General features: G+C 48.0%; 1 protein-coding gene across 2 annotated transcripts in view; it reads left to right on the forward strand.

Moving 5' to 3' along the window:
- The first annotated feature begins 231 nt into the window (after positions 1-231).
- Positions 232-24471, forward strand: part of PHGDH (phosphoglycerate dehydrogenase) — a 30523-nt gene continuing 6283 nt past the window's right edge. Inside the window, exons 1-7 of one of the 2 annotated variants that reach the window (XM_003892496.5) lie at positions 232-858; positions 9821-9972; positions 12016-12081; positions 15482-15536; positions 15635-15733; positions 22791-22923; positions 23452-23600. In XM_003892496.5, the coding sequence (XP_003892545.2) occupies positions 721-858; positions 9821-9972; positions 12016-12081; positions 15482-15536; positions 15635-15733; positions 22791-22923; positions 23452-23600 (792 nt within the window). In that variant the 5' untranslated portion in view covers positions 232-720. The remainder of the gene's footprint in view (positions 859-9820; positions 9973-12015; positions 12082-15481; positions 15537-15634; positions 15734-22790; positions 22924-23451; positions 23601-24471) is intronic. The other variant, XM_021922871.2, reaches the window with a different exon arrangement.

Here is a 24471-nt window from a genome sequence, read left to right on the forward strand (position 1 = left end):
GGGAAAGGAAATAAATAACTTTAACAAAGTATGCCTAGTTTAAATGTACCGGGTCCCCGCTCTTTTTATAAACTCATAATTCTCATTGCATCACTAATTTGAAATTAATCACAGCTCCGTGGTGTCTCAGAAAGCTTCCTATTGCTTTTCACTACGTAACTTTCCACGTCTGTGTGCTTGATACTCTAGAATGTTAGGCCACCAGAAGAAAGAGGATATATTTTTTTGATAGTCGAATTCCCTTCAACGTCTAGCATAGTGCCTTGCACATTTACCCACTCAAAAAAAAAAAAAATGCTTCTTAAGGAATAAATGAATCCTTAGGAGGAAAAGTGAAAATGAAGGTTTTCTCTCACGATGAGAAGGTGTATTTCTCCGTTCCTTTCAGATATGCATCAGCTAGTCAGCGTAAATTGTGCTTTTTATACGCTCACCAGGTGTAGGTAAGAGCTTTGGCTGAGATGGAGAAATTCATCGCGGGAGGATAATAAAGCGGGAGGGGATTTGGCAAGCTCAGAGCCGCGAGGAGGAGGCGGAGTCGCGGAGAGTTTGAGTATTTCCGTCCAATCAAAAGGAGATCGGAGGAGGAGGAGGGGGAGATGACGGAGGAGCGGGAGCTCAAGAATACTGCCCAGTTACTCTAGCTCGCCAGGCCGAACCGCAACTTCTTGACTTAGGTACTTCTACTCACAGCGGCAGATTCCGAGGCCAACTACAGCAATGGCTTTTGCAAATCTGCGGAAAGTGCTCATCAGTGACAGCCTGGACCCTTGCTGCCGGAAAATCTTGCAAGATGGAGGGCTGCAGGTGGTGGAAAAGCAGAACCTTAGCAAAGAGGAGCTGATAGCCGAGCTGCAGGTAAGGCGAGCGAGAGAAAATTGAGGTCTCCAGGGCAACCTCCACGGGAAAAGGCTGACTGCGCCCTGGCCATGGCGCCCCCCTCACGTGCCCCTGTATCAGTTAGTTCCGGGGCCTCCTGAGATTGGGGGATAGTGGGGAACGGCGGCGGGGGGGGGGGGGGGGGAGGCAGAAAGAGGGAAGAACAAACGGCGGCGAGAAGCAAACTTTGCTTTTAGTTTGCAACCGCGTCTTTCACGTTGGCATGCCCCCGCTAGCACTGCGAAGTGCAGGCTGCTCCAACTGGTCCTGCAGGCTGCTCGCGGATGCCAGCGCGGGATGCCAGCGCGGCGCCCCTGTGCCTTAGCACGCAGTTGTTCTGGCAGCCTCGGGCTGCCTCTTCTCCCCACCCCCCCAACCGCCTCCTCGAGAGGGGATCGGGAGAGGGGGGCCAAAGTGGCTTCCTTGCGGAGAACCCAGGGACTGGCGATTCTTCCCAGCCAAGTTCTGGGCGACCCCGCCGATTCCAGCCTTCCTTGGCGGCGGGGGAGTCGGGGGACGGGAGAACGCTGGCAGAGTCCCAGCCAGTCTCGTGGCTGCTGGGGCAGCTGCAGGGGAAGGCAGCCCTAGTAAAGCAGCAAACACGTACCCGCCCCTCGTCTGATGCAAGACTGCTCCGTGCTTTCGCCGCCCCTCTGCCTCCTGGGAGCCTTCGGAGGAAAGGGGGACGGGCGGGGAGCGCTGGGATCCAGATTTAGCCTCCTCCCCACCTTTGGTTTATCGCTGGTTGGGAGTGACCAGACTCGACTAGAATCCGATCCCAAACGCTCCCAGATGATTTATAGTCTTAGCAAATTTTTATCTCCGTTTGTTGTGATATATAATTAATCTACTTCAAATTTTTATCTACCGTGTTTGAAAAGGCCTGCTGCGCTTAGTGGCCTTGTTCAGGATATTTATTTTGTGAACTCTTCACTCCAGTGAAGCCTGCACTTTCGACCTCTGTAGTCGACCCAGCTGCCCAGTCTCTACCTCACCTCATCCGGTATATTCTCCCCCACCCTCCAAATCGCACAGCCGCCTTCTGCCAGCCTCAGCTCTGTCCACCACCTTCAGCCATCTCCTCCTCCGAGGACCCCTTAGACTGCAGAGGCTGCTGCTTTTGCTTTAGCTGTGCCACAACCACGTGGTCCTGGAAACTGCCTGGCTCTCTTTGTCTGCCTTTGTATCTGCTGGCATGGATGCTGTCACCATGGCATGGCACTATATCCAAGTATCCAGTCCTGCCCTGTACTCAGAAGAGTTTGGTCCCTGCCTTCAAGAAGTTTGTAGCCTGGTTAGGGAGCGTGGCTAACACGCAGGAGACAGTTGAGCAGATGACACAGAGCATAGCCCCGAATTAGACCATCCAGCTCCCTAACCTCTGCCTGCTCCCCTCCTGGAAAAGGGAGAGAAGGGGCCGATCATCGTGCACCGAATTGGTGGGCAAGAGCTCAGCACCTGAGTAGGCAGGCTCCTCACATCTGTCACCTCATTTCTTGTGTGAAATGGTATCAGTGGCTCTGGGGAACAACCAGGAAAGACAATGGGGTGTCCTCCAGAACAGCCTCTGACTCTCACCTCCACCAGAGCTCCAAGTTGGGGAGAGGGTGGCAATCAAGGGCTTTCACCTCTCTAAAGGAAATTAGAAACCTGATACCCCAATGAGGGGGTGGGGATAGGGAGGGAGGAGGGCAGAATTGAGAGGAATGGGAGGCCTCTTCCGTAATGAGGGATTGTTCTACGAAGTCAGGAATCAGCTGGGTGGATGCTGGGAATCTGGTGCTGAAACTTGGAGAACATTTTAAAGGCACTGAAAACTCTTGGCAGGAGAGGAGGGGTGTTTGTTGGCGAACTTGACTGCTGGGCATTGTTGGACTGTTTGGTGGGAGGGCTCAGCTTAGTGTCTCTCTTTGCAACACATTTGGTTCAGAATGCCAATTAATCTCCTTGGTCAGCCCACTGAAGGGCCCTCATTTCTACACTATGCCTTTTTATTCTGCATGAAGAAGTGTCTGGCATAGTGTCTCCTGCCCTCCCCCACTGAAATCTCTTTAATGCTGAAGGAAGCTTTGGCCCCATTGCTAGAACCCGGCCTGGCGTTGGTTCCCACTGCCTTGTATTCTGGGCAGGCAGTCTCCTCTCACTCACCCCCTGGTCAGGAAGTATAATCATTCCTCCCTGCCCTTTCAGTGGTGCTTTTCAGACTTGAAGCAAGTCATAGTTCAGTTTAATGGGTCATGACTGGCATTTTAAAAAACAAAGTAGGAAATATCAGACAGCAATGCAGATAGTAAGGCCATAAGTATTGTTTCATGAATTTTGTTTCAATTATGTGTGTAGTTGTATGTGTGTGGTATGTGAGTATGAAATTACAACTTAAAAATGTGTTTCTTGGCCGGGCATGGTGGCCCACACCTGTAATCCCAATGCTTTGTGGGGGCCAAAGGAGGCAGGTCATTTGAACTGAGGAGGTTGAGATCAGACAACGTAACATGGCAAAACCCTGTCTCTACACAAATACAAACATTAGCTAAGCAACCTGCCACAAGCCTGTAGTCTCAGCTACTGGGGAGCAGGGTGGAGGGCTGAGGCCCTGGTTGCTGTCACTCTTCCCAACCTGGTGCTTTGGTGGCAGGATCTCTTGAGCATAGGAGGTTGAGGCTGCAGTGAGCCATGATCTCGCCATGCAGTCCATCCTGGGCAACAGAACTAGACCCTGTCCTGTCCCTCCACCAAAAAAGATGTGTTTCTTACAATGAGTCTCAGTGAAAAAGTTTGGAAAACGTTGGCTTAAAATAATAAAGCATCTTGTTTGGAACTCACATCTTAAATATACCTAATATGCAGGAAAATATTTAAATAATATTGCCATGTATCAGTAGCTTTTAAACTTTGACTGTGGCCCACAATAAGAAATTTGTTTTATGTCATAACTTAAACACTCATACATATATGTACACACAGACACACACAAATTTTATGAAATACTTACTCTTTTTACATATGATGCATTCTGGTATTTTCTTGTGTTTCATTAAGTAGCATTGCTGGTCAGGACCACTAAACTAAACACTGGTAATGGTATTTAATTTACTGAAGCACATCCATATCCTCATATCAGAACTTTAAGAAAGATTAAGAAGGGAGTAAATCTTTCCATGCAAGATTTCTTTTCAAAGCCTCCTTAAAATAGCAAGTTCCCAGACTTTACACAAGGATTTAGTTTGCAAAAGTTAAATAACCACCAAATTAATCAGGATCACACATCTTGTGCAGAATAGGGTAGACCTGCCTCCCCTATAGCTGGGGAACATGACCTGGATAGTTTCATTGTCTTGTCCTGTGATTTAAGTCGGAGGCACAGCCGTGCTAGAATTACCTCCTAGGCCAAGCTTGTCCTCTTGGGAAAGGAAGCGTGTGTGAACTTGAGGAACGGGAATGGGTTCCCACTGCTGAGTTAGCAGTTTGTCTGGAACAGCCATAAATCAAGCAGTTTTCTAGCTGAACAGCAGCTAAGAACAGGGAGGACCTGTAGGAAGTGTGGGAAGTGCCTGTTCCAGCCACAGTGCAGGCACAGAAGCCACACGCAGAGGGCAGTGAACATCAGAAATTTGGTGCTGTGTAGAGAGAGACTTGCTTCCTCACCCAGGGAACTGACAAAGAGGAGGAAGGATCTCTGGGCGCTGGAGAAGTTTTAATCGCAAACTGCAGAGGATGTGAGCGGATGTGTGCATTTGGTTAGGGCTGTAGTTTGCATAAGTAGAGGACAGGAGCAGGCAGCTTGGGGGTGAGTTGTGGCCTGAGGAGGGAAGGGGCCTGGGTGCAAGGGGTTTGAGGGTTCAGCAGGAGGTAGGTTGGATTCAGGCTGTCTGTGAATATGTGCTGATTGAATGAGTGGATAGAGTGGGTAGTTGAGGTTGTAAGAGGCCTTGGGAGCTCATTAACTCTGACTGGTGTGGGATATCTGGTTCTCATGTGGGACCAAGGTCTCCTGAGTGACAGTTTCTGCCCTTGGGACAGGTGAGACCTGATGCTCATCTGTAGGAGTCTGACTGGGGACTCTTAGATTCCCTGGCACCAAAGAAAGCTGGTTTGAGGGAAAAGTCCAGAGACTACAGCGTAAATCTTCACAAGGGAGATCCACCCAGAGAGGCCGTGCTCATGAAAGGAAAAATAGTGCTGTTTCTGTGCTTGTTCAGGGGCTACAAGAGCGGGTGGACTTTGAGGAATCTGCATGCTCTCCAGCTAGTGTTGTCTGTGGGGAGTAGGTTTGCAAGGTTTGAGGAGCATTGTGGCAGCTTTGGAGAGAGCATTGAAGAAGGCTGGACCCTTAAGGCCCAACGGAATGATTGGGTAGAGCCTCTGGAGCAGGACTGGGCCTGAGATGTGGGCTCCAGAACTTGATGCTAAAGAGACAAAGATGATAAGATAGATGACTCTGGGTGGTCCTTTCTCCTCTTGCTCCATGCCTGCTTCTTGTCAGTTGCAGTTTGACTTTTGGTCCTGGCTCACCACTTGAAAGGAGGTTGTGTTTCCTCAGTGTGTTACCAATTATCTAAGGTGTCATTGCTGGCTGCAAAGAAATGCCCATTAAAAATGTGCATACCCACTCACTGTCCAGTTGCCCTCCAAAAAGGCCGCGCAGTGTACACTCCTGTTTCCCTCCATGCTCACCAATGTCGAATATTATTCATTTTCTTTTTGCCAAAACAATGCCCGAAAATATCACATTTAAAAATTTATATTGCCTTGATATCTAGTGTTGAGGAGTCTGTAAACTAGTGAAACGAGTGACCACTTTGTAGTTCTTCTGTGCATTGCCTATTTATATATTTACCTATTTTTTTATTGTGTTCTTTATCCTTTAAAAAAGTTGATTTGTGGCGCATGCCTATAATCCCAACTACCCAGGAGGCTGAAGCAGGAGAATCGCTTGAACTTGGGAGGCGGAGGTTGCAGTGAGCCGAGATCGCGCCATTGCACTCCAGCCTGGGCAATAAGAGCGAAACTCTGTCTCAAAAAAAAAAAAAGAAGTTGATTTGTAGGAATTCCTTCACTTTTGGCAATGAATCCTTGTTCTGTTACATATGGTGAAAGGCGTTTTCTCTGCATATCAGGACCACTACTTGCCTTTGTTTATGGGATCTTTTTCCATGCAGAAGTTTAAAATTTGAATGTAACTGAATTTGTCAATATTTTCTTCCAGTGTTTCTGGGATTTGTGCCTTGTTTATGAAAGGTTTTCCCAATCCCAGTCATAAAAATATCCCCTGACATTTTCTTGTAATGCTTGTATTTTAAAAAATTCTTTAATTCATCTGGATTTTTAAAAATCTGAAGTGAGGTAGCCATCTATTATTTTTCTTCCTGAATTTTCATAACACTATTTCTTGTTTAGTTCTTCCTTTCCCCATCACTTTGAGTTCTACTTTTTATTTTCTAAATTCTCACATATTCTGTCTAGTGTCTGTTTAGTTCTGTTGACTGATTTGTCAATTTCTGAACATGTTTTTCCTGCTTTTTTTCAGCTTCTTTTAATAAGATTTTTGAAAATCCTTGAGCACTCTTGGAAATAGAACGTATGCTTCCTTATCGCTGTGAAAGGAAGGGATTTCTGAGCGGCGATATTCAGGCATGTGAAGTGTTAAAGTTATTTGGGAAGGAGGGTGAAGGTGTGAGGATGGGGGACTGATGAGGGTAATTTCTATGGGCCTCTCGTCACTGAATTCATTTATTCAATGGAAGTGTATAAAACACTTCATTGTGAAGTACCAACTGTGAGCTTGCCTACAGGCCACAGGCAACTTGCTCTTCTCGACAGAGGCATTTGTGCCTATTTCTATTATCCCTCGGTAGGCAGGCTGGCTGGGAGGAGCAGGTCACCAGAAGATCCAGGGACCTTTGTTAGGGAGCTTCCGCCATCTTGGAGAAGCCACATGATTTCTGGCAGTGTCTCTCCTGGTTTAGGTGTCTCAATGCTGTTTTTGAAAGGTAGTTGGAACTTGGACTTTGGTACTCAACAGATTTGGACTTGATTCCAGCTTCTGCCATATGCTAGCTATATGACTTCAGCAAGTTCTCTAAAGTCTTTGTCAATTTGCTTGTCTGTACTATAGGGATAATTGTAACGTGTGTCCTAGGATTGTTGTGAAGCACAGTGCTGGACGTAAAGTACTTGCTCAAAAAATGGTAGCTATTGTTACTAGTAAATCTCTCCAACGGATTTTATGGTTTGGTTTTTGCACCTAACTGGCCATTGCCTTGGCTCTGGCCTTATCTTCTTGACATCTTGGCAGGTCCACCCACTCTTCTTCAGTTACAGACTCAGAGTTAGCCAGTGGCAATTACTTTCCAGTTCTTGGCTGGTTTTTGATCTGTAAGAGTGACCTTGGGCAGATTACCTCTCAAAGCCTCTGTTTCTTCATCTGGAAAGTGGGGATAATTATACCCCTTCTCCTTGGAGTTGTGGAGAGAATAATGTAAAGCAACTGGTGTAATGCCTGGTACCCAGCAGGGGCTCGATAAATGGTTTATGTGCTGGTGAGGCTGGTACTATGGATATATGGTATAGAGTAGATAAAGTTTTAATACAAAATCCCTGCATTAGGCATAGACAATATAACTAAGGAGACCAAACTGCAGGTCTAAGAGAGGACAACTGATATGAAACATATTATATTGGTGATCACAACAAAAATGGCGGGGTGTAGGGGCAGTGACAGTTAGTTCAGGGTCGTTGGCAAATGTTTCCTGAAAGATAACTTTATTGTGCCTTGAAAAGTCAGTAAAGTGTGTCCAGGCAGGGAAATCCTTTTCTTTGGAGCCTGTGTGGTGGACCTGAATGTGAAAAAGATGTCAGTATCCCGTTTTCTGCCTGGCTTGGCTGATACTTAACTAGGCTGCTATCGGGGGAAATCAGAGTACCTCCAGGTGCTCACCTGGTGTTGGCCTCAGCATTGGGGCAGTCAGCACTGAGGTGGCTTCTGTTTGCTTCCTCTAAGCCCTGGGTGCCCATGTGACTTGTATAAACCTAAGTCATCATTAGTTTAGCATAATGCCAGATACATACATAGCAGGCATCCAATGAAATGAAGAAAGAGAAGTACAGGGGAGGGGAAGGGGAAGTGGGCGGGCTTAACTCTGTTGGGCTTCAGTGTTTCTGCTGTAAAATGGGATTGGACCAGATGCTGGGGAACATTTCTTCGAATCTCCCACTCTGAGGTTCTACTTCAGAACCTCAGACATAAAAGGGCTTGGAGTGTCTTCCAGGCAGCCTGCATGTTTCTCTCTGCTGGTAGGCACAGCCCCCAAGCAGTGAGGATACGCGATGCATAAACACCTCCGGAGGAATCGTTCTACTATTGCCCTTGAACAATTATTACAGTATTTAGACGCTCTTAAGGCTTAAATATTCTATGCAGCGACCTAAGCATCATTCCTCTTCTCTTCTCAGTGGAGATAAAATTACCCACTGCTCTCCTTACATTTACTGTGTCCATATTTGCTCCTGTGCTCTAGGCTTCTGCACGACAAACACAATGTGGGCCCTTACCCTAGGAGCCAACTTCTCATGGCCTTTCCCTGTCTCCAGAATCCATGCAGTGGGAATGAAGGGAAAAGAAGGTTTTCATGGGATCCAGCGGAAAGCTCTATGGGGAAAATGGATCTGAGGAGCCATTTCTTTTATTTTACAGATAGAGAGTAGGGATATAGAAGGAGGTGAATTACCACAGTGAGCCACTCATTGTTGGCAGACTTAGGATTAGAACTCTGTTTTCCTGATTCCTAGCTTGGTGCTTTTGCAAGTACACTTACTGCTTTCTCACCGGCCTGGAGTCTGCCACTTTGGGACAGAGTGTGGACTTGCTCACCTGCTCCGTTTCCTAGGGATTCTCATTCTGTGTTTGAGCAAGAATATTCTTATTCTGGAAGGAACCACATACCACAGGATTCTGGGTGAACATAAGGAAGATGGTCTTGGGGATCTAACTTTGCTCACGTATAGTGGCTGTGATGAATTCAGTGTCTTATTTTTCGCATATGTATATTTTTAGTCTAATATTGCCTGAGTGTCTGAGCAAGCCTAGATGAATTTAATTGCTCTCCTTCTTCCCCTGCCCCTCTTCCTTTGGTCTCTTTTTTAGGAAATGTTTTTCTTTCAACATTTCATTTCATTCATTATTTACTCATTCAGCCAACCATTTATTGAGTGCCTTCCCTGTGTCAGAGACAGGGACTTACAAGGTAGAATTTGCTCCCCCTGTGCCCTTCAGTAGCTCAGTGTCTAATGGAAGCAGTGATGTTCATTAAGCACGGCCAGATACTGTGCTAGGTGCTGTGCCTGTTCTCTCTTGCTTCCTCCTCACACACTTGAGGAGGCCGAAGCTGATTCATAGCTGGGAAGGCAGGGGCCTTGGATATGAACCCAGGCCTGACCAATGGCAGAACCTATCAGATGTGTGCACTGAAGACATTGCCTTTCTTTCTTTGGATATGTCAAAATCAGTCAGCTTATAGGAACCCCCATTTTGAGCAAGCAGTATGCAGGAATGATAGGGTATACAGAGAGGCACAGGAAATGGCCCCTGACTTCCAGCATGTGTCTGATGGACATCCAGGCTACAGGCATCATGGTGCTGTCTAGAGAGATGAGCCAGGTGCCCAGAGCCCATGGGCCAACGCTGCCCTTTCCTGAGCATGCCAAACAAAGCACTTGGTGTGTTAGAGGCACAGTCTCCTCCACTCTAAGTAAAAATCAGCATGAGTCCTAGCCCACATTTCCCTAGTGAGTATACCAAAGATGTCTATGAGCTGGCAGTCATCAGTGACTTCCTAAGGTTCTGGGAATGCATCTCTTACTCAGGAGTAAGCAATGATGTGCCTGAGGTTTTAGGAGTTCTCACAGAATGACTTTCTGGACCCACATGTTTCTTCCGCTTCAGGACTGTGAAGGCCTTATTGTTCGTTCTGCCACCAAGGTGACCGCTGATGTCATCAACGCAGCTGAGAAACTCCAGGTGGTGGGCAGGGCTGGCACGGGTGTGGACAATGTGGATCTGGAGGCTGCAACAAGGAAGGGCGTCTTGGTTATGAAGTAAGTCATGGAAGCTGCGGGGGGCGGGGAGCGGTGGTGAGTGAGGAGACTGACCGCACCACAGGAGAAAAAAACTCACTTGAGAGAAAGCTGAGTCCATTGGAAGGGCTTCCAGGAGGATGCCTGCTCTGGGGCCTGCATGGTCAACACACACGGCATAGTGATTCCAAGGTTTTTGGAAGGCAGCTATGCTCACCACTACGTCACCAATACCATCAGGGGGTTCCAGAGTTTTTGAAATTGAGAGTCCCTGCGTAATCTCAAAATGTTTCACGGACCCACTCCATGCGCAGTGCTTGCACCTCTGCGACCTGGTTCAGGAATCGGAAGGTCAGTGAATTTATCTGCATTTCCTGCTCCCATCCAGCCCCCTCTGCCTCTATTAATGCTGTTTGTGGCAGGTTTTTGTCAGCTCTACTTTACTGTGCTTGTACAGAGGCACAACCTTTGCTAGTAGACTAGTGACTAGAATCCTTGCCCTCCCTACTTCCCTGCCACCTTCTGGAGCTAAGACACTAGTTTCTCTTTCAGTGCTCTAGGGCAAGAGGAGAAGGGTCCCCTTTAAAGCTGTTTCAGCAAAAGCAAGGGGCAGAGGTCATCAGCACGCCAGTGCTGTACTGTACCTGTTCTGTCACTTAGATGGTATGGCAAGGCCATCCGCAGCCTTCTTTGTCCTTAAGACTTTTCTCTTCTCCTGTGGACTTCATTGTCCTTAAGACCTTTCCCCTCCCCTGCGCTGCACTTCCCCCTGTAGGGTAGAGGTTAATTGGTCACCTGACTGAGGTCAATATTCAACAGTAGAAATGTTAAACGGTAACCCATCCCACATTCTTGCCTTGGACCCAGAGGCAGCCAGGCCCCAGCCTCTGCGCCTCTACTTGCTCCCCCATACAGCCTGTCTGCTGTGGGAGGATAAGAAACCAGATGGTTTTGCAAACAGACGACTCTGAGAGTCCCTTTATCTTATACAGGATCTCTTGACTTTTTCTTCTTGTAACCTTATTAACCTTCATTCCGGAGATGAAAAAGACAGACTCAGTAGGAGAATAATCAGGGTGAACACGTATATGAAATTCTTTCAAAAACCTAAAAAGCCTTTGAGAAAAGAAAAATAGTTCTGTGGGTTGCCACCTCTATTCTTTTTTCTATAAAATGGGCAGAGTCTGCACTGCCCTGTGACTTAGGGTATGAGGAGGCTTTCTCAGTTCAGAACTTGTTGAGAGATAGAAAGAGTAGTCAGACAGGCGGAGATTACTAATAAAAGCTAGGTTGGGGCTGGGTGCGGGGGCTCACACCTGTAATCCCAGCACTTTGGAAGGCCAAGGTGGGAGGATCACTTGGGCCCAGAAGTTCGAAACCCAGCCTGGGCAACAAAGTGAGACCCGCCCCCATCTCTACAAAAATACAAAAAAAAAAAAAAATTAGCTAGGTATGTTGGCACCAGCCTGTAGTCTCAGCTACTAAGAAGGCTGAGCTGGAAGGATCGCTTGAGCCCTGGGAAGTCAAGACTGCAGTGAGCTGTGATCATGCCAGTGCACTCCAGCCTGGGTGACAGAGCGAGGCCCTGTCAAAAAAAAAAAAAAAAGGTTGGGTAACTTGATGAAGATATGCAGGCAATGGGCTGAGCCCTGAATTTGAGAGACTCAGCCTTGGTAAGATCAATGGTAAGAGCAGCAGGGAATTTGTGCTTTCTGGAGGCAGGTAAATCCTGAAATAGGAGAAAGAAAAGGGCTGAACCACACGCAAATCTGATCATGTAAGACACTTCTCTGCCTTGGGAGAAGTGAGTGTTTGGGTAGAGAGAAGCCAGATATGTTTCTCTAATGGAGGTCCCTCTGCAAGGAAACATAAACCCAGGGAAAGGGGGTTTCTTTCCAGCCCTTTGCTTAGGGCAAGAGTACATCAGAGAGCTCTGGACAGTGGCGTGGTCAGCTTATGGAGCAGGAGAGAACGAGCACAGCCTGCACTCAAGGCTTTCTCTTGGGGCAGGAGTGGGAATACTGGGTCTGTGCCTATTGGTGTCCCCCTTTTTTTTATTTTTAGCACCCCCAATGGGAACAGCCTCAGTGCCGCAGAACTCACTTGTGGGATGATCATGTGTCTGGCCAGGTGAGTCCCTGACTTCTCAGCAAAGCTAGTCTCTCCGATCTGCCAATTATTACCATTTGCCAAGCAAACGGACCCAGAAAAACTTAGAAACATTTCATCTCAGCGACATGCGGACTGCTGAGAAGGTGACATGCAGACTGCAAAGAACCTTTAAGACCATCAGGTCCTCTATTCAACATTCATTACACAGGTTCCCTAGTGCACAAAGGTGCACTTCTCTTTACTCGTGTTCTATTCTCCATGCGGCAGACACTCTGCCTTCTCTAGCCTCCAACTCTTGCAAATGTTCTCCGTACCCTGCTGCCTGGAGATAACAAGGAAGGATGCTCCAGGCAGCAGGGTATGGACAACTTCTAGGTACCCTCTGCTTACTTTTCAAGATTAAGCTTCAGTGTTAATTTATCCAAGAAGCTCTCTGGCTTCCCCAGCTAGACTATGTCCCTCTCTGATTCCCCTGGCCCTGAGGGCTTATCTCTGCCACTGCCCTTACAAAGCTGTATTGTCATAGACTGGAATAAGAACCTGCTTCAGGGTCCCTGTGTGTTCCTGTGGGTTCATAACGCAATGGAACTCAAATGGGCAAGACTCTTGCTCTTCTAGCAGGAGTCCCAGGCCTCTTGAGTGGATGGGGCAGCCTAGAAATCAAATGGATATGGCACAGAATGTACTTGAGTCTCAGTATGTCGGTTAGTAATTTGGCAAAACTGATTGCATGGAGGACTTCTGTTGAACGGGCAATTCAAGCATTTATGTGGTCAAGGGGAAGAACAAGCCTCCCACTAAACAGGGGAGGAAGCTGTTCTAGGTCCCTTTGAAGCTCCATGGATTCCCACCACCAGGGGACATAGGCATCAAGCACTCCTTGTTTCTCTCCCCGGTCCTGAAACTTTCCGGGACCAAGAAATTACTTTTCCCATGGCAAGACCTGCTTTCCCTCCTGCTGGAGGAGGATCTGGAGGAGTTTACCTCTGCTCTAACTCCTCCCCACAGTTTCCATCTGAGCTGTCTGGTATTCACTGATATTCACTGGTAGGTGAAGGGAGGCAGTAGGGGGAAAGGAGAAACAGGGATAGCTTACACAGCAGTAGGGTCTCAGCCTAGAAGGGGCTCCCAAGCTGGCAGCCTGGTTCTCCCAGAACATCTAGGCTGAGTGTCTCTCCCCCTGGAGAAGTATAGAAACCTGGTGCCCTGGTTTCGCTGTAGCTATTACCTTCAGTGATTTTTTTTTTTTTTTTTTGGTAAGGGAAAAGATCTCAATGTGGCTTTCTAATTTTCTAATTAATTATCTCACTTTTTTTCTGGAATTGGAAGGAAAGGATTGGGAGCCAGCAATACTTTCCCTCCTTTTCCAGGATGAGCTTTGTTTAAAGGAATCGGTGAAGTGCTGTGGTTTAAAAGAAGCTCCCCATTGTCAACGGCTTACCATGCCCTCACTCATCAAAGATACATCAAAACTAGGAAATGCGCACACCGTATTGGGAAGGAATACGTTCGTTCCATCAGGCTGTTCCTAGCAGGGAGGACTGTAGGAGACAGTGGATGCTATATGTAGACTCTACAGGTTGGGCAATGTGGGCGGAGAGCAGGCGTGGCCGGGCCCCACAGTGGGGACTTTGAGCTGATGGTGGAGGCTTGTGAGGTGCAGAAGAACAGCACACAGAAAAGAAGGAAGGAGAGAATCAACAAATGTAGGTTTCACCATTTTTACCTGCTTTACCGTCTCTTCCTCTAGTAAGTCAGGCCAGCAACCATTTAATTGTTGTGAGGCCCCTCGTCCACATTAGAGTCCTCTCCAGTCTGGCCTGATAAGGATTCCAAAGTGTTGAAACCTGGAGAGGCTCCATGATCAGCTGGGGGCAGCAGCCAGAGAAAGGGTTTAGGGACTTCTTGTGTTCTGTGGTGTCGCGTGCATACATCTTAGATAGCACTGTGGAGTCTGGTGGGAAGAAAACAGAATGTGAGGGAGAGGAGAGAGGGGCCAGGCAGGAGCTCTGTCTCACTAGGTCAAAGGCATTTTATCAGGCAAGCTTTCCCAAGAAGTGAACAGTTCCTCAAGGCAAGTCCCTGTCCTTATTACCCGCCTGGTGGGTCAGAGCAGTGAGGTGAATGCAGCTTGTCCCCCATGTGGCTTGGTACTGAAGTTCTTCTGAGTTTACCCATAAGATGGTGCGCCTCGGTGATTGAGGAGGACAGACTCCACCTTCAGCCTTACCCTCAGAGGGAGATGGATGTCCTAGTGATGTGTAGAGATGAGAGAATGTTTTTGTGTTAAAAGTTAGTGAAGTGAAAGCACAGAAGTAGCGTCTTGAGATTTCTCTTTTCGCATGCTCGCTCACTCCGAGGTTTTTGGCAGGAGGTTAAAGGCCTACATTTAAGTACTCAGGAGGCTGGCCGTGCTGGGCTTGACTTTGCTGGCTTTGAATCTGTTCAAGTGCCTCCAGTTGGGTGATCTGGGGTGAGTTGTTTAACGCCCAGTGCCTCCCTCCGTGCAGCTGTGAATATTAGAGGAGTTAATGTGTGTCTAAACATTTATTTTAGGATGTCTAAAATAGAGAAAGTGCTCCTTAAACATTGTTCCTCATTTCTTCCTTTTTGGCCTCCAGAGATGTGTTGATGACCCATGCCCACAGGACACATATCGCCCTTTCACCTCTAACGTTGCCCTAATTGCCACTTCCTCTGTCTCCTCCAGAAACACAGACTTCCATCTGAACTAATAGGAGGAGACAGGCTGTGAAGCGTGTGTGTGTGTGTGTGTGTGTGTGTCTGTGTGTGTGTGTTTTGGTGGTGGTGGGACAGGAAGGTGGTGTGGATGTTTAAAAATGTTGGGACCACGCGTTCAGGACAGAATGGAAGTGTCTAAGCTTTGGCATCCACCCACCCACTCCAGACTAGTCTAAGGCCCTCAGAGTTAAGAAACTCTCAAGGAAGCATAGGTCATTAGGTGTTCTCTTCATAATAATAGTAGACGTTGTAGGTTATGGTGCTGGATGAGATTGGAAGATGAAAATAATTCCTTGAGCTTCTGGAGTACTCGATGTCATCAGAGTTGCCCAGTACCCCACTCAGTTATCCCTACAGACCCTGGAGGATTGGCAATCGCTTAAAGTAAAAAACTCATTCTGATTGATGCCTCAGTGGCTGAGGTGGAATCCGTACCTCCTCCCAGATGCCTGACTGGTCACAGAAATCCCAGGCTTTCTAAGTCAGATCTTGCCAAGGGTTTCTCTCTTCTGTTTTCCCTTTACCCTATATCAATGTTCCTGAATCTGAACCCCCAGACCCAGTTCTTGGGGGAGTGGCTGTTACGGGCAGTGACTGCTCAAACCTGTTGTTGTGTCTCCTTCCTGGGCTGGCAGGAGTCCAGGTGGACCCTCTGAACCTGTGTCTATCCTTGCAGGCAGATTCCCCAGGCAACGGCTTCGATGAAGGATGGCAAATGGGAGCGGAAGAAGGTGAGCAGCGGCCTTGACTCGCCCCACCTGGGCTCAGGGCCCAGGGTCCACTCATGTTGCTGACTTCAGCTTCTTTCCTTTTGCCTGTTTGGTTGCAGTTCATGGGAACAGAGCTGAATGGAAAGACCCTGGGAATTCTGGGCCTGGGCAGGATTGGGAGAGAGGTGGCTACCCGGATGCAGTCCTTTGGGATGAAGGTAGGATGTTGCTGGAACCCTGTGATGTGGAACTTTCTGCAGCAATTTTGGAAAAGGCAGCATGTCTGGGCAGAAGTCAGAAGCTTTGTTCTTGGAGGGTCTGACCCTCCCTTGGAGCCCCCATCTAAATAAGCGTTAAAGCCAAGGAGGGAGGGAACACTGACCTGCTGATCTGGACTCAAAAACTGGGAATACTTGGTGGGGGTCCTTTAGCTCTCTGGTGAATGAATAGCCCTGAGTCCCGGTGAGCCAGATGTTGATAGCTGTTTTGAGACCTTGGTTCTTGTCTTCTTAGTTTAAAAGAATTTAAACAAGAGATGCAGTGCAGCATTGAGGAGTTTATTGCAAAGGAAAAAGAATATTTTGAAAGTTCAGTGCAGAGCAGACAGTACACCTTGAGAGAGAGAGAATTTAGGGTGGGCTGCTCATAAGAATGAGGTAGTGTTGATTATTGCTGGAGAAACTCCCTTTATGGGAGTTTTATGTGATTATTCATAAGGAGGTGGGAAGAGCTGTTACTAGGAAGCATGTTTCAGGTGGTCCTCTGGGTGCACATGAGTAGTAGCTGTACGTGCTTGTTCATTCGGCGCATGTCTTATCAGCATCTTAAATCTCCACCCAGGAGTGTGTTTTTTACTATTAGAATGAGCAGGGGTCAGTTTGAGGACAGGAAAAATCAAAGTGCACAGGCTGTCTAGATGGGAAGTTCCCTACTGAAGACCACTTTGCTTGAATGAGCTCAGTTATAATATGAATTCCAAGGCTTATTGTGTTGACTATAGGATCACCAAGGTTGCTGCACTTCCGTGATTACCTATCCTACATCACAGGCAGGGTGTTTGTGTCCTGCCCGTCCTTTCTTTCCTTTCTGGTTTTGTTGTGTCTGCTTTCCTGTGATAATTTAGAAAACAGGAACAGGTTTATGGCCTCACAGTAGAGATTACATCCATTGTCCATCTGTCCTTCCAGTTTCCCTCCATATTGCAGAAAAGATTTAAAAATGCTTGTATGTACACTGTGATATGATTGTAGAGCCTATGGTGGCTGGAAGACCTCACACCTGTCTCAGAAATCACACCTGACTCCTGTCTTCCCCCAGGCCTCTTCCTTTTCCTACTCTGGGAGCTCAGTAGGCTTCTGGCTAAGGGAGGGTTGCAGTTGGTAGCAGTACCATCCACGTGGGCTAATCCTGCAGCCCCTGCAAATGAGAGAGGCAATTCAGCTAAGAGAGGAGATCTGCAGGGCTTCCCAGATAGGCCAAAGAGATGAACCCACTAAGGCTGCTATCGGACATCTCTCTGTTCACTTTCTGTTTTAGGGAATTACAGGGATTATGGGGTCAAACGGCAGCCACGGAGTCTTTATTTAAACATTAGGAAATTAGTTTTGACAACCAGATCATGTCAGATCTAGAAAAGTGTACATGGAACTGCTATGGAACTCTCCCTTTTTCTACATCCCTCCTACCTTCTTAGAGTTAGAAGGGATCTTAATAGATTAACCTTTAATTTTACACTGACATCTAGAATTTGTAAGCTTATGCCTAAGGACTCATAGCAAATGGACAGTAGCCTAGAGCCTGGTGCGCATCGCATTGTACACATTGAATATTATCCCCTCTCTCCTGCCTCCACTCCCCACCTTATTCATTTAAGTCAGCAAGATATGTTTCCTAAGCCTCTGCACTGAGAAGGGCCAGGTGTATTCTTGACCCCTGGACTCCTGAGAGAGGCAGATGTAGCCCAGCAGGATCATTGATCATGTAAACAAACCACAGCCTTGCCCTCTGTGCAGGGATGGTGGGATGCCATCAGCCACAAAGAGTACTCCCTCCTCCATCCTCTTTTGTAAGAGATCAAGGGTCAAGGTTTAGCCCATGGAGAGTTTTGATCTAAAAGGCAGAGGTCAGGGGTTAAGTAAAACTAAGAGCACTCATAGCCAAATGGGTGAGCATTTCATTGATGAAGCAGTAACTTGGAGACAGGCTCCAAACCAGTGGCCGTTCCAAGGCTCCTGCCCCCTTCCCCAGGGAGTCCTCTTCCCCATGACTCCTCTTCCCGGGCCTTCCTTCTCCGTGGCACCACTACACATCAAATTCCTGGCTCAGCAACATTCTTCATCATGGAGACTTCGGCAGTGACTTAAACCAAATGAAAAGCCCCACCTCATTCCTGAATGATTGAGGTGATAGGTAAGCTTGTCTGTCCTTCTGGCACTGCCCAACTCTCTACCCTGGGCTGCTTCCGAGAGGTGCAGGGGTATCTGGGACCTTGAGCATCAGTGTCAGGAAATGTCTGACACCTCTCAGGCATGTGTTTGATTGAAAGAGATGTCTAAGGCTTGCTTATTTCAGTGTTAATCTGTGCCTCTGGGCAGGTGACCCACTGAATGTTTAATTCCCATTCCCAGCACGGTGTGGAGGGTGCCGGTGCCTTCGCTTTGCATTTCTTCTGTCCAGATGTCTCTGGAGGGTCATTCTTAACTGTCTTGCTTCCAGAACATGCTCTTTGTAAAGCCCGGAAACATGGCTGGGATCATTCTGCCTCCCACCTCAGCCCCTCCGGGGCTGCCTGGACCTCATCATTCCGGAGGGTCTAAGTGGCCTCTCCTCATGCTCAGCTGCTTACCTCGACCACGTCATTATCATACTTTTGAGTCTGGATGAATTTTGTCTCAGGGCGGAGAGCTCACCAGTTCTAGTGGTCTTGGAGAACAAGATTTTCTAAAGGGAAAGGAAGATTCTTGAACATATTGTGAAAGAGACGTATAAGCATCCAGACAGGAAAAGAGGATAAGTGTTTATTAAACGCAAGTTATTTCAAACTAACCTCATTCTGCCTTTGGAAACCATTATTAAACTGGTAAGGTATGGAAATCCGTAGGTGTCATATACCTGGACTATTTAAAATTATATTTTAATCATGCAATAAAGGAATGCATTCTCATATAAATTAAGACATAGACAAGGCTATACTTGATTACCACCTGAACGGTAAACATCAGTTTAGCGTCCCGGACTTTTCTATGCATTTGCACAGAATGCGTACAGTTCCATGCCTGTGGAAGGATTCTATGGCTGCAAAGAAGAGAATATTGTTTGGTGATGTTAAGAAAAAAACATGTTTATCTCAGAACAACTAAATCTAGCATATTTTTAAACAGTTGTGTGGAATTTTGTTGCACAGATAAATTGCTTTTTATTTGGCCAGTCTCTCAATCATGGGCATTTAGCTTGTTTATAGATGTGGACTTCGGTAAGACATCTTTCATGATTCCCTCGGGGTTCAGATGGAGCCCCTTGAGCTTGGTGCTATTGAAGGGATTAGTGCTTGGTGCTTTGTGGAATGGGCCACCTCAGTTTGGAGGGAGATTGTATGCGATAGTGCCAGGCTCTGCCTTGCCCACCGTTCTCATCAACAGCTTGAACCATGTGTCATTTGTGGATGGCAGGAAGCGAGGAGAGGTAGCTAATACTTAAGGGTGCAGAATCAGGTCCGAAAAGACCTGTGAAGGCTAGAATGGGTGGGCACTCTCACAGGAAATTTAGCTAGAATGCACTTCTGCACCCTACTTTTGGGTCCAAAAAGCAGCTAGACAAGTTTGAGGTGTAGAAGCACTTGTCAAAAGCTTTTCTAGGGGAGCAGGACTTTGGTTTACAAAAGAGCAGTGTGGTTATCAGCGGCGTAGCTGATAGAAAAGGTAACCTGACATTTGGCAGCATTAAAAGAAGTATGGCTCCCGGAGCAAGGGAGGTGACGTTCCTCACGCTCTGGCCTGATCAGCCTGCAGCCTGCCTGTGGTCTGAGTCATACAGGTCTTACGCTCTAGACTGTTCTGTCTGCGTGAGACTTTTTCCTTAGAATGTGTTAAGAGGCACAAACCAATCAAGAAGCGAGCCTTGTGCTTTCTTATCAAGGTTTTTGGAGAGGGAACAGACAAGCATCTCTTTAACAGTTTCTTTGTAGCCAGCATTGTGATGAATCCAGCTTTAGCCCAGAGGGATGGATGTTGAACCTGAGGCACCAGTTATCACAGATTCTTTCAGGTCCAGCTAATGTTTGCTGAGGTCTGCTGTGTCAGTTCCTGTGCTTGAAATGACTCTGCGGGGTCAGAATTATTATCCCAGGGTTATAGATAAAGAAACTGAGGCCCAGGAAGGTTCTATGATATGCTGAAGATAATGCGACTACTAACTGGTGAATTCTGGCTCAGCCTTCCAGGCTGGCGTTCTTTGCCCAGTACCACTTGACTTTATTCTTGATCCATTGTAGGTAAACAGTCGCTGTGCCATGCCAGTATGCTTAGCTATTCCAAGGACAGACACTCTCAGGATAGGCAGCTCCTATCTCAGTGTGTTACCTGGAATGCTTACTGCCCAGAGCAGTGATTCTCAAACTCAGAGCCTCAGGTTCTGGCAAGGTGCCTTCAGGACACAGGTGGGAGCCAGGAGGGGCCCAGGGAGACAGCAGGTGGTGGCACTTTGAGCCTTCACCTCTGCAGCTTTGAACTGACCTGTTTTTATATTTGGGTCTCTGTTTAAGATTTCATTGCCCTGGTAGGGAGGGTTCCCATGCTAAACTGAAAATTCAGCTATGGGGCAGAGAGAGCAGGTGACAGTGAGGATTCTTCTTCAGAGCCTCTTTAACTGGGAGGCCTCCTTGCTCTCCTCTTTGCTCTGTTAAGCCAGCAAGGCCCTGCAGCCAGCATACCAGCCTCTCAGAGCTGCCTTCTGTGGCCTCAGGCAGGTAGGAGCCACCAGCTGCCCTGGAGTCCTGCTTAGAATATGAGGCTTCCTCTGTTGCCTCAACATCAGGAGTCTGGCCTGGGGCTGGGATTGAGGTGAGGGGACTCCTTCATGTTTCTCCCCAAGGCTTCTCTCCGGGAGTAGTCTTTGAATCGTGTGTACCCAGAGGTGCTCCAATGTCTGTATATTAGGACATCTGACCCTTTCCAGCACACATCAGGACCCTGGCAGGCACGTGTGTCCTGGGCCTGTTGTCACCCTTTCCATCCCCTCAACATTGTCTCCTAGTATCAGAACCCCAACCCCCAGCTGAGTTCAGCTCTTCTCTGTCCTGGTTATCTCAAGTGGAAAATGAGAACAGAGGTTTGCTCAGCCAGATTCCTTCCCTGCAGTCATCTGCAGATAAATGAGATACTCTCTGTGAAAGAAGGAAGCTGGGTCAGTGCTTCGCTGACCACGGAGGAAGATGCTCACCTGCTCCTCTCCCCAGCCCCCTCCCTCCAGCCCCAGGCACCTGTCTGTGGAGGAGGTCAGGCTCACCCTGCAGGGTCCTTCCTCCTGCCAGCCCCCAGGTTGTTCTTGGCTCCTGAGCATGGAGTAGACATCAGTCAGCCTGGACCTTGTGATCTCTATTGGTGCTCCCTTCCTCTCCCCGCTCCATATGAGAAAAAAAAATACATCTGGATTAGAGATGAACAGGGCCATTGTTCGGGCCAGCCTCAGGACCAGCAGACAAAGAAGACTTGTGACAATGATGGCAGGAGATGGCAGGGATCCCGTCTCCTCCCCTGGACACTGTCTCCTCCCACCAGAAATGAGTAGCTTAGAGCTGAGGGGAGCCGCAGTGTCTGAAAAAGACCACCAGCGTTCTGAGCTGGAGGTTGGTGTGGGGCCACTTGGCTTTCCTTATTCCACAAGGCTAATGATGAAGAAAAGGATCCAGAGGCTTCACCTTAGTCATAACCATTTTAGCTTCTGCCTTAGAATTACTAAATTTGAAGTCCTCTTTCCTATTATGTTCTTTTTTATTTTATTTTATTTTATTTTTTTCTGAGACATCTTGTTCTGTCACCCAGGCTAGAGTGCAGTGGCACAATCTTGGCTCACTGCAGCCTCAACCTCCTAGGCCCAAGTGATCCTCCTGCCTCAGCCTTCTGAGTGGCACAGGTGCGTGCCACCACACTTGGCTAATTTTTTTAAAATTTTTGTAGAGGTGGGATCTCACTATGTTGCTCCAGCTAGTCTCCGACTCCTGGGGTCAAATGATCCTCCTGCCTCAGCCTCCCAAAGTGCATGAGCCATAGCACCCAGCTTTCCCATTATGTTCTAAAGTATCTATTCTGTATCCCTAATTTCAAAAGTAATTTATGAATAATGTAGTAGAGAACTTAAAACCACAGGAAAGTATAAAGGAGAAAAATAATTCCACTACCCAGAGACAACCGCTGTGAAAGTACTATGCTGTGTGTTCTTTGTTTTTGTCTAATCCTGGGCTCACTCTTTGTATTCTCTCTCGGGGTTAAGGGGGATTTTTCTTCAAATAATTCCCAGTGATTTCACGTGAGGGTGAGGGATGGCTGCAATGATCTGCCCAGCTCCTTCATTTAGGATTGACAACCCAGGTCCAGGGGAACTGACCTGTACCTTTCCACACAGTGGGCAGTGACTGGGGGAGGACACAGGCCAGGCTTCCTGGTTTAGAGGACATGCAGTCTCACTCCCACTCCGGGTCCTGCCTTGTACCCCTGTTGCCCTCCTCCTTCACCTCTGCTCACTTTGTTTTAGTACCTGATGCACCTGTCTGTTTTCTGGACTGGACCCTCCAGCTGCAGCTGCCATTTCTCCTCCTCCCTTTCCTGGCTGTCCACTCCCGACATGACTGCCCTCCCTCCCTCAGGGCTCCCCGCTTTCTAAGGACTTCCAAGCTCCAACTTGTCCAGACGTACATGCGCTGTTGTTGCATCTGTGGGTGGTCAGAGCATGGAGGCAGATGCACCTTCTTTTGAGCTCTGGTTGTGCCCCTCCTCACTGTGGAAGCCCTGCTTCCCTCAGCTCTCAAGCAGACAAGAACAGTCCCAGCATCATTGTGTTGTCATGAGAATTAATTAAGCTGAGCATGGTACTTAGTATATGGCAGATGGTGCCTAGTATATGGAGCATGGTAATTAGTGTATGGTAAATTAACTGGAGAATTAATTAAGCTGAGCATGGTACTTAATATATGGTAAATGCTCAAAAAATGTTTGCCATTCTTAATAATAACACTACTAATAATTAAGAATGGCACTCTCCCTCTCTCTTGCTTCCTACCAGACTATAGGGTATGACCCCATCATTTCCCCAGAGGTCTCGGCCTCCTTTGGTGTTCAGCAGCTGCCCCTGGAGGAGATCTGGCCTCTCTGTGATTTCATCACTGTGCACACTCCTCTCCTGCCCTCCACGACAGGTAGGTGTGTCCTTACATTGTGGATTGGTCACAGAAGCCACAGACCAGTTAACAAATGGGCCCTCCATCTCGGCCTTCTCCAGACAGTGGTAATGAGCTGCGGGGAGAGGTCCACCTGGGTCCTGCAGAGCCTGATGCTTTGTTAGACACCCCTGCATCGGATAGGGGAGAGCGAGCCAGCTAGAAGTGCTTGGGGTCTAGGTGAGCTGAGCACAGGGATGACCAGTGACCCCCATGGATGCTTTCTGCAGCCCCTGCAGGGCTTTCTGATTCCCAGACCCACTTGAAACGGTAATATCTCAAGAATTTCTAAGATGTTTCTAAACTGAGTCTGGCCCAGATCCATAACAGGGACTCCTGCCCCAGAGCATCTGAGGAGGAAGAGATGAGAGCAAAGAAGCTGCCATCCTACAGGAGAGAGGCTCTGAGAAAGAGCTGGCTCGAGGAAAGGGACGACCTCTGGCAGCCAGGGATGAGTGTGGGGATCCTAGTGCTGCCCCAGCAGGAAGATGCTTCGCTTTCTTCCAGGCTTGCTGAATGACAACACCTTTGCCCAGTGCAAGAAGGGGGTGCGTGTGGTGAACTGTGCCCGTGGAGGGATTGTGGATGAAGGCGCCCTGCTCCGGGCCCTGCAGTCTGGCCAGTGTGCCGGGGCTGCACTGGACGTGTTTACGGAAGTAAGTGCCTGGCAGCCTCAGAGTCAGGAGGAGGGGAGAGATAGGGAGCAGAGAGGCCCATGGCAGGGAAAGCCTGGCGTTTTACAGAAGGCCTCTAGCTTATAGTCTCTTTCATCCATGGTAAACAGGAGAAAACTGTGTTGCCGAAAACACACCTTTGTGGTTTGAGGAGTCCTTGCGGAGCCTCGTATGGAGGCAGCTATGTGGTTTTCTGCAAAACTCGGGTTTTAAAAGGGACCCAATTCCTGGTTCCAGGCTTCTCAGACTGCTAACATATTGACAAAGATAGAGCCACAAATCAGTTCTGAGGTTGAAGGTCTGGAGCAGGGAGAGAGGGGGCTTTAGTGTATAGTTGAGGGACACTGATGGATATGCAGTCCCATTGCCAAGATGTCCTTTTCAGTGTCCATGGGCACTCCTTTTTCCTTCTTCTCTTCCTGGGTGGACAGAAGCCCAAGGATACTGGCAGTATTCCCCCAGGGTCCTCGGGGTGGGCTGCTCTCCCAGCGGGAGCAGAGGCTCGGCCTCACGCCAGATCCAGTAGGGAAGAGTGCATTTGCACTTGAATCCTGTTGGCTCCTCTCCTGAAAGATCCTGCCCCCAACATTGGATCTTCCCCCGGTGAGGAAGGGGAAAGGGCATGGACTTTGGATTAGGTAGTTGTGGTTTGCAGGTTACTAGCTGTGTGTCCTTGGAAGGTCACTGGCCCTCTCTGAGCCCCTGTAGCACTCATCGTGTACTCCCAGCCCAGGGCACACAGTGCCTTTTGGTTTGTAACATTGGTCATCTTTCTCAACTCTTAGATCATAAGCTCCCTGAAGGCAGGGCAAACCTTGCCCATCATTGTATCACCATCCTCCCTAATATAGCA

This window comes from Papio anubis, chromosome 1, assembly GCF_008728515.1.
Source record: "Papio anubis isolate 15944 chromosome 1, Panubis1.0, whole genome shotgun sequence".
Lineage (NCBI taxonomy): Eukaryota > Metazoa > Chordata > Mammalia > Primates > Cercopithecidae > Papio > Papio anubis.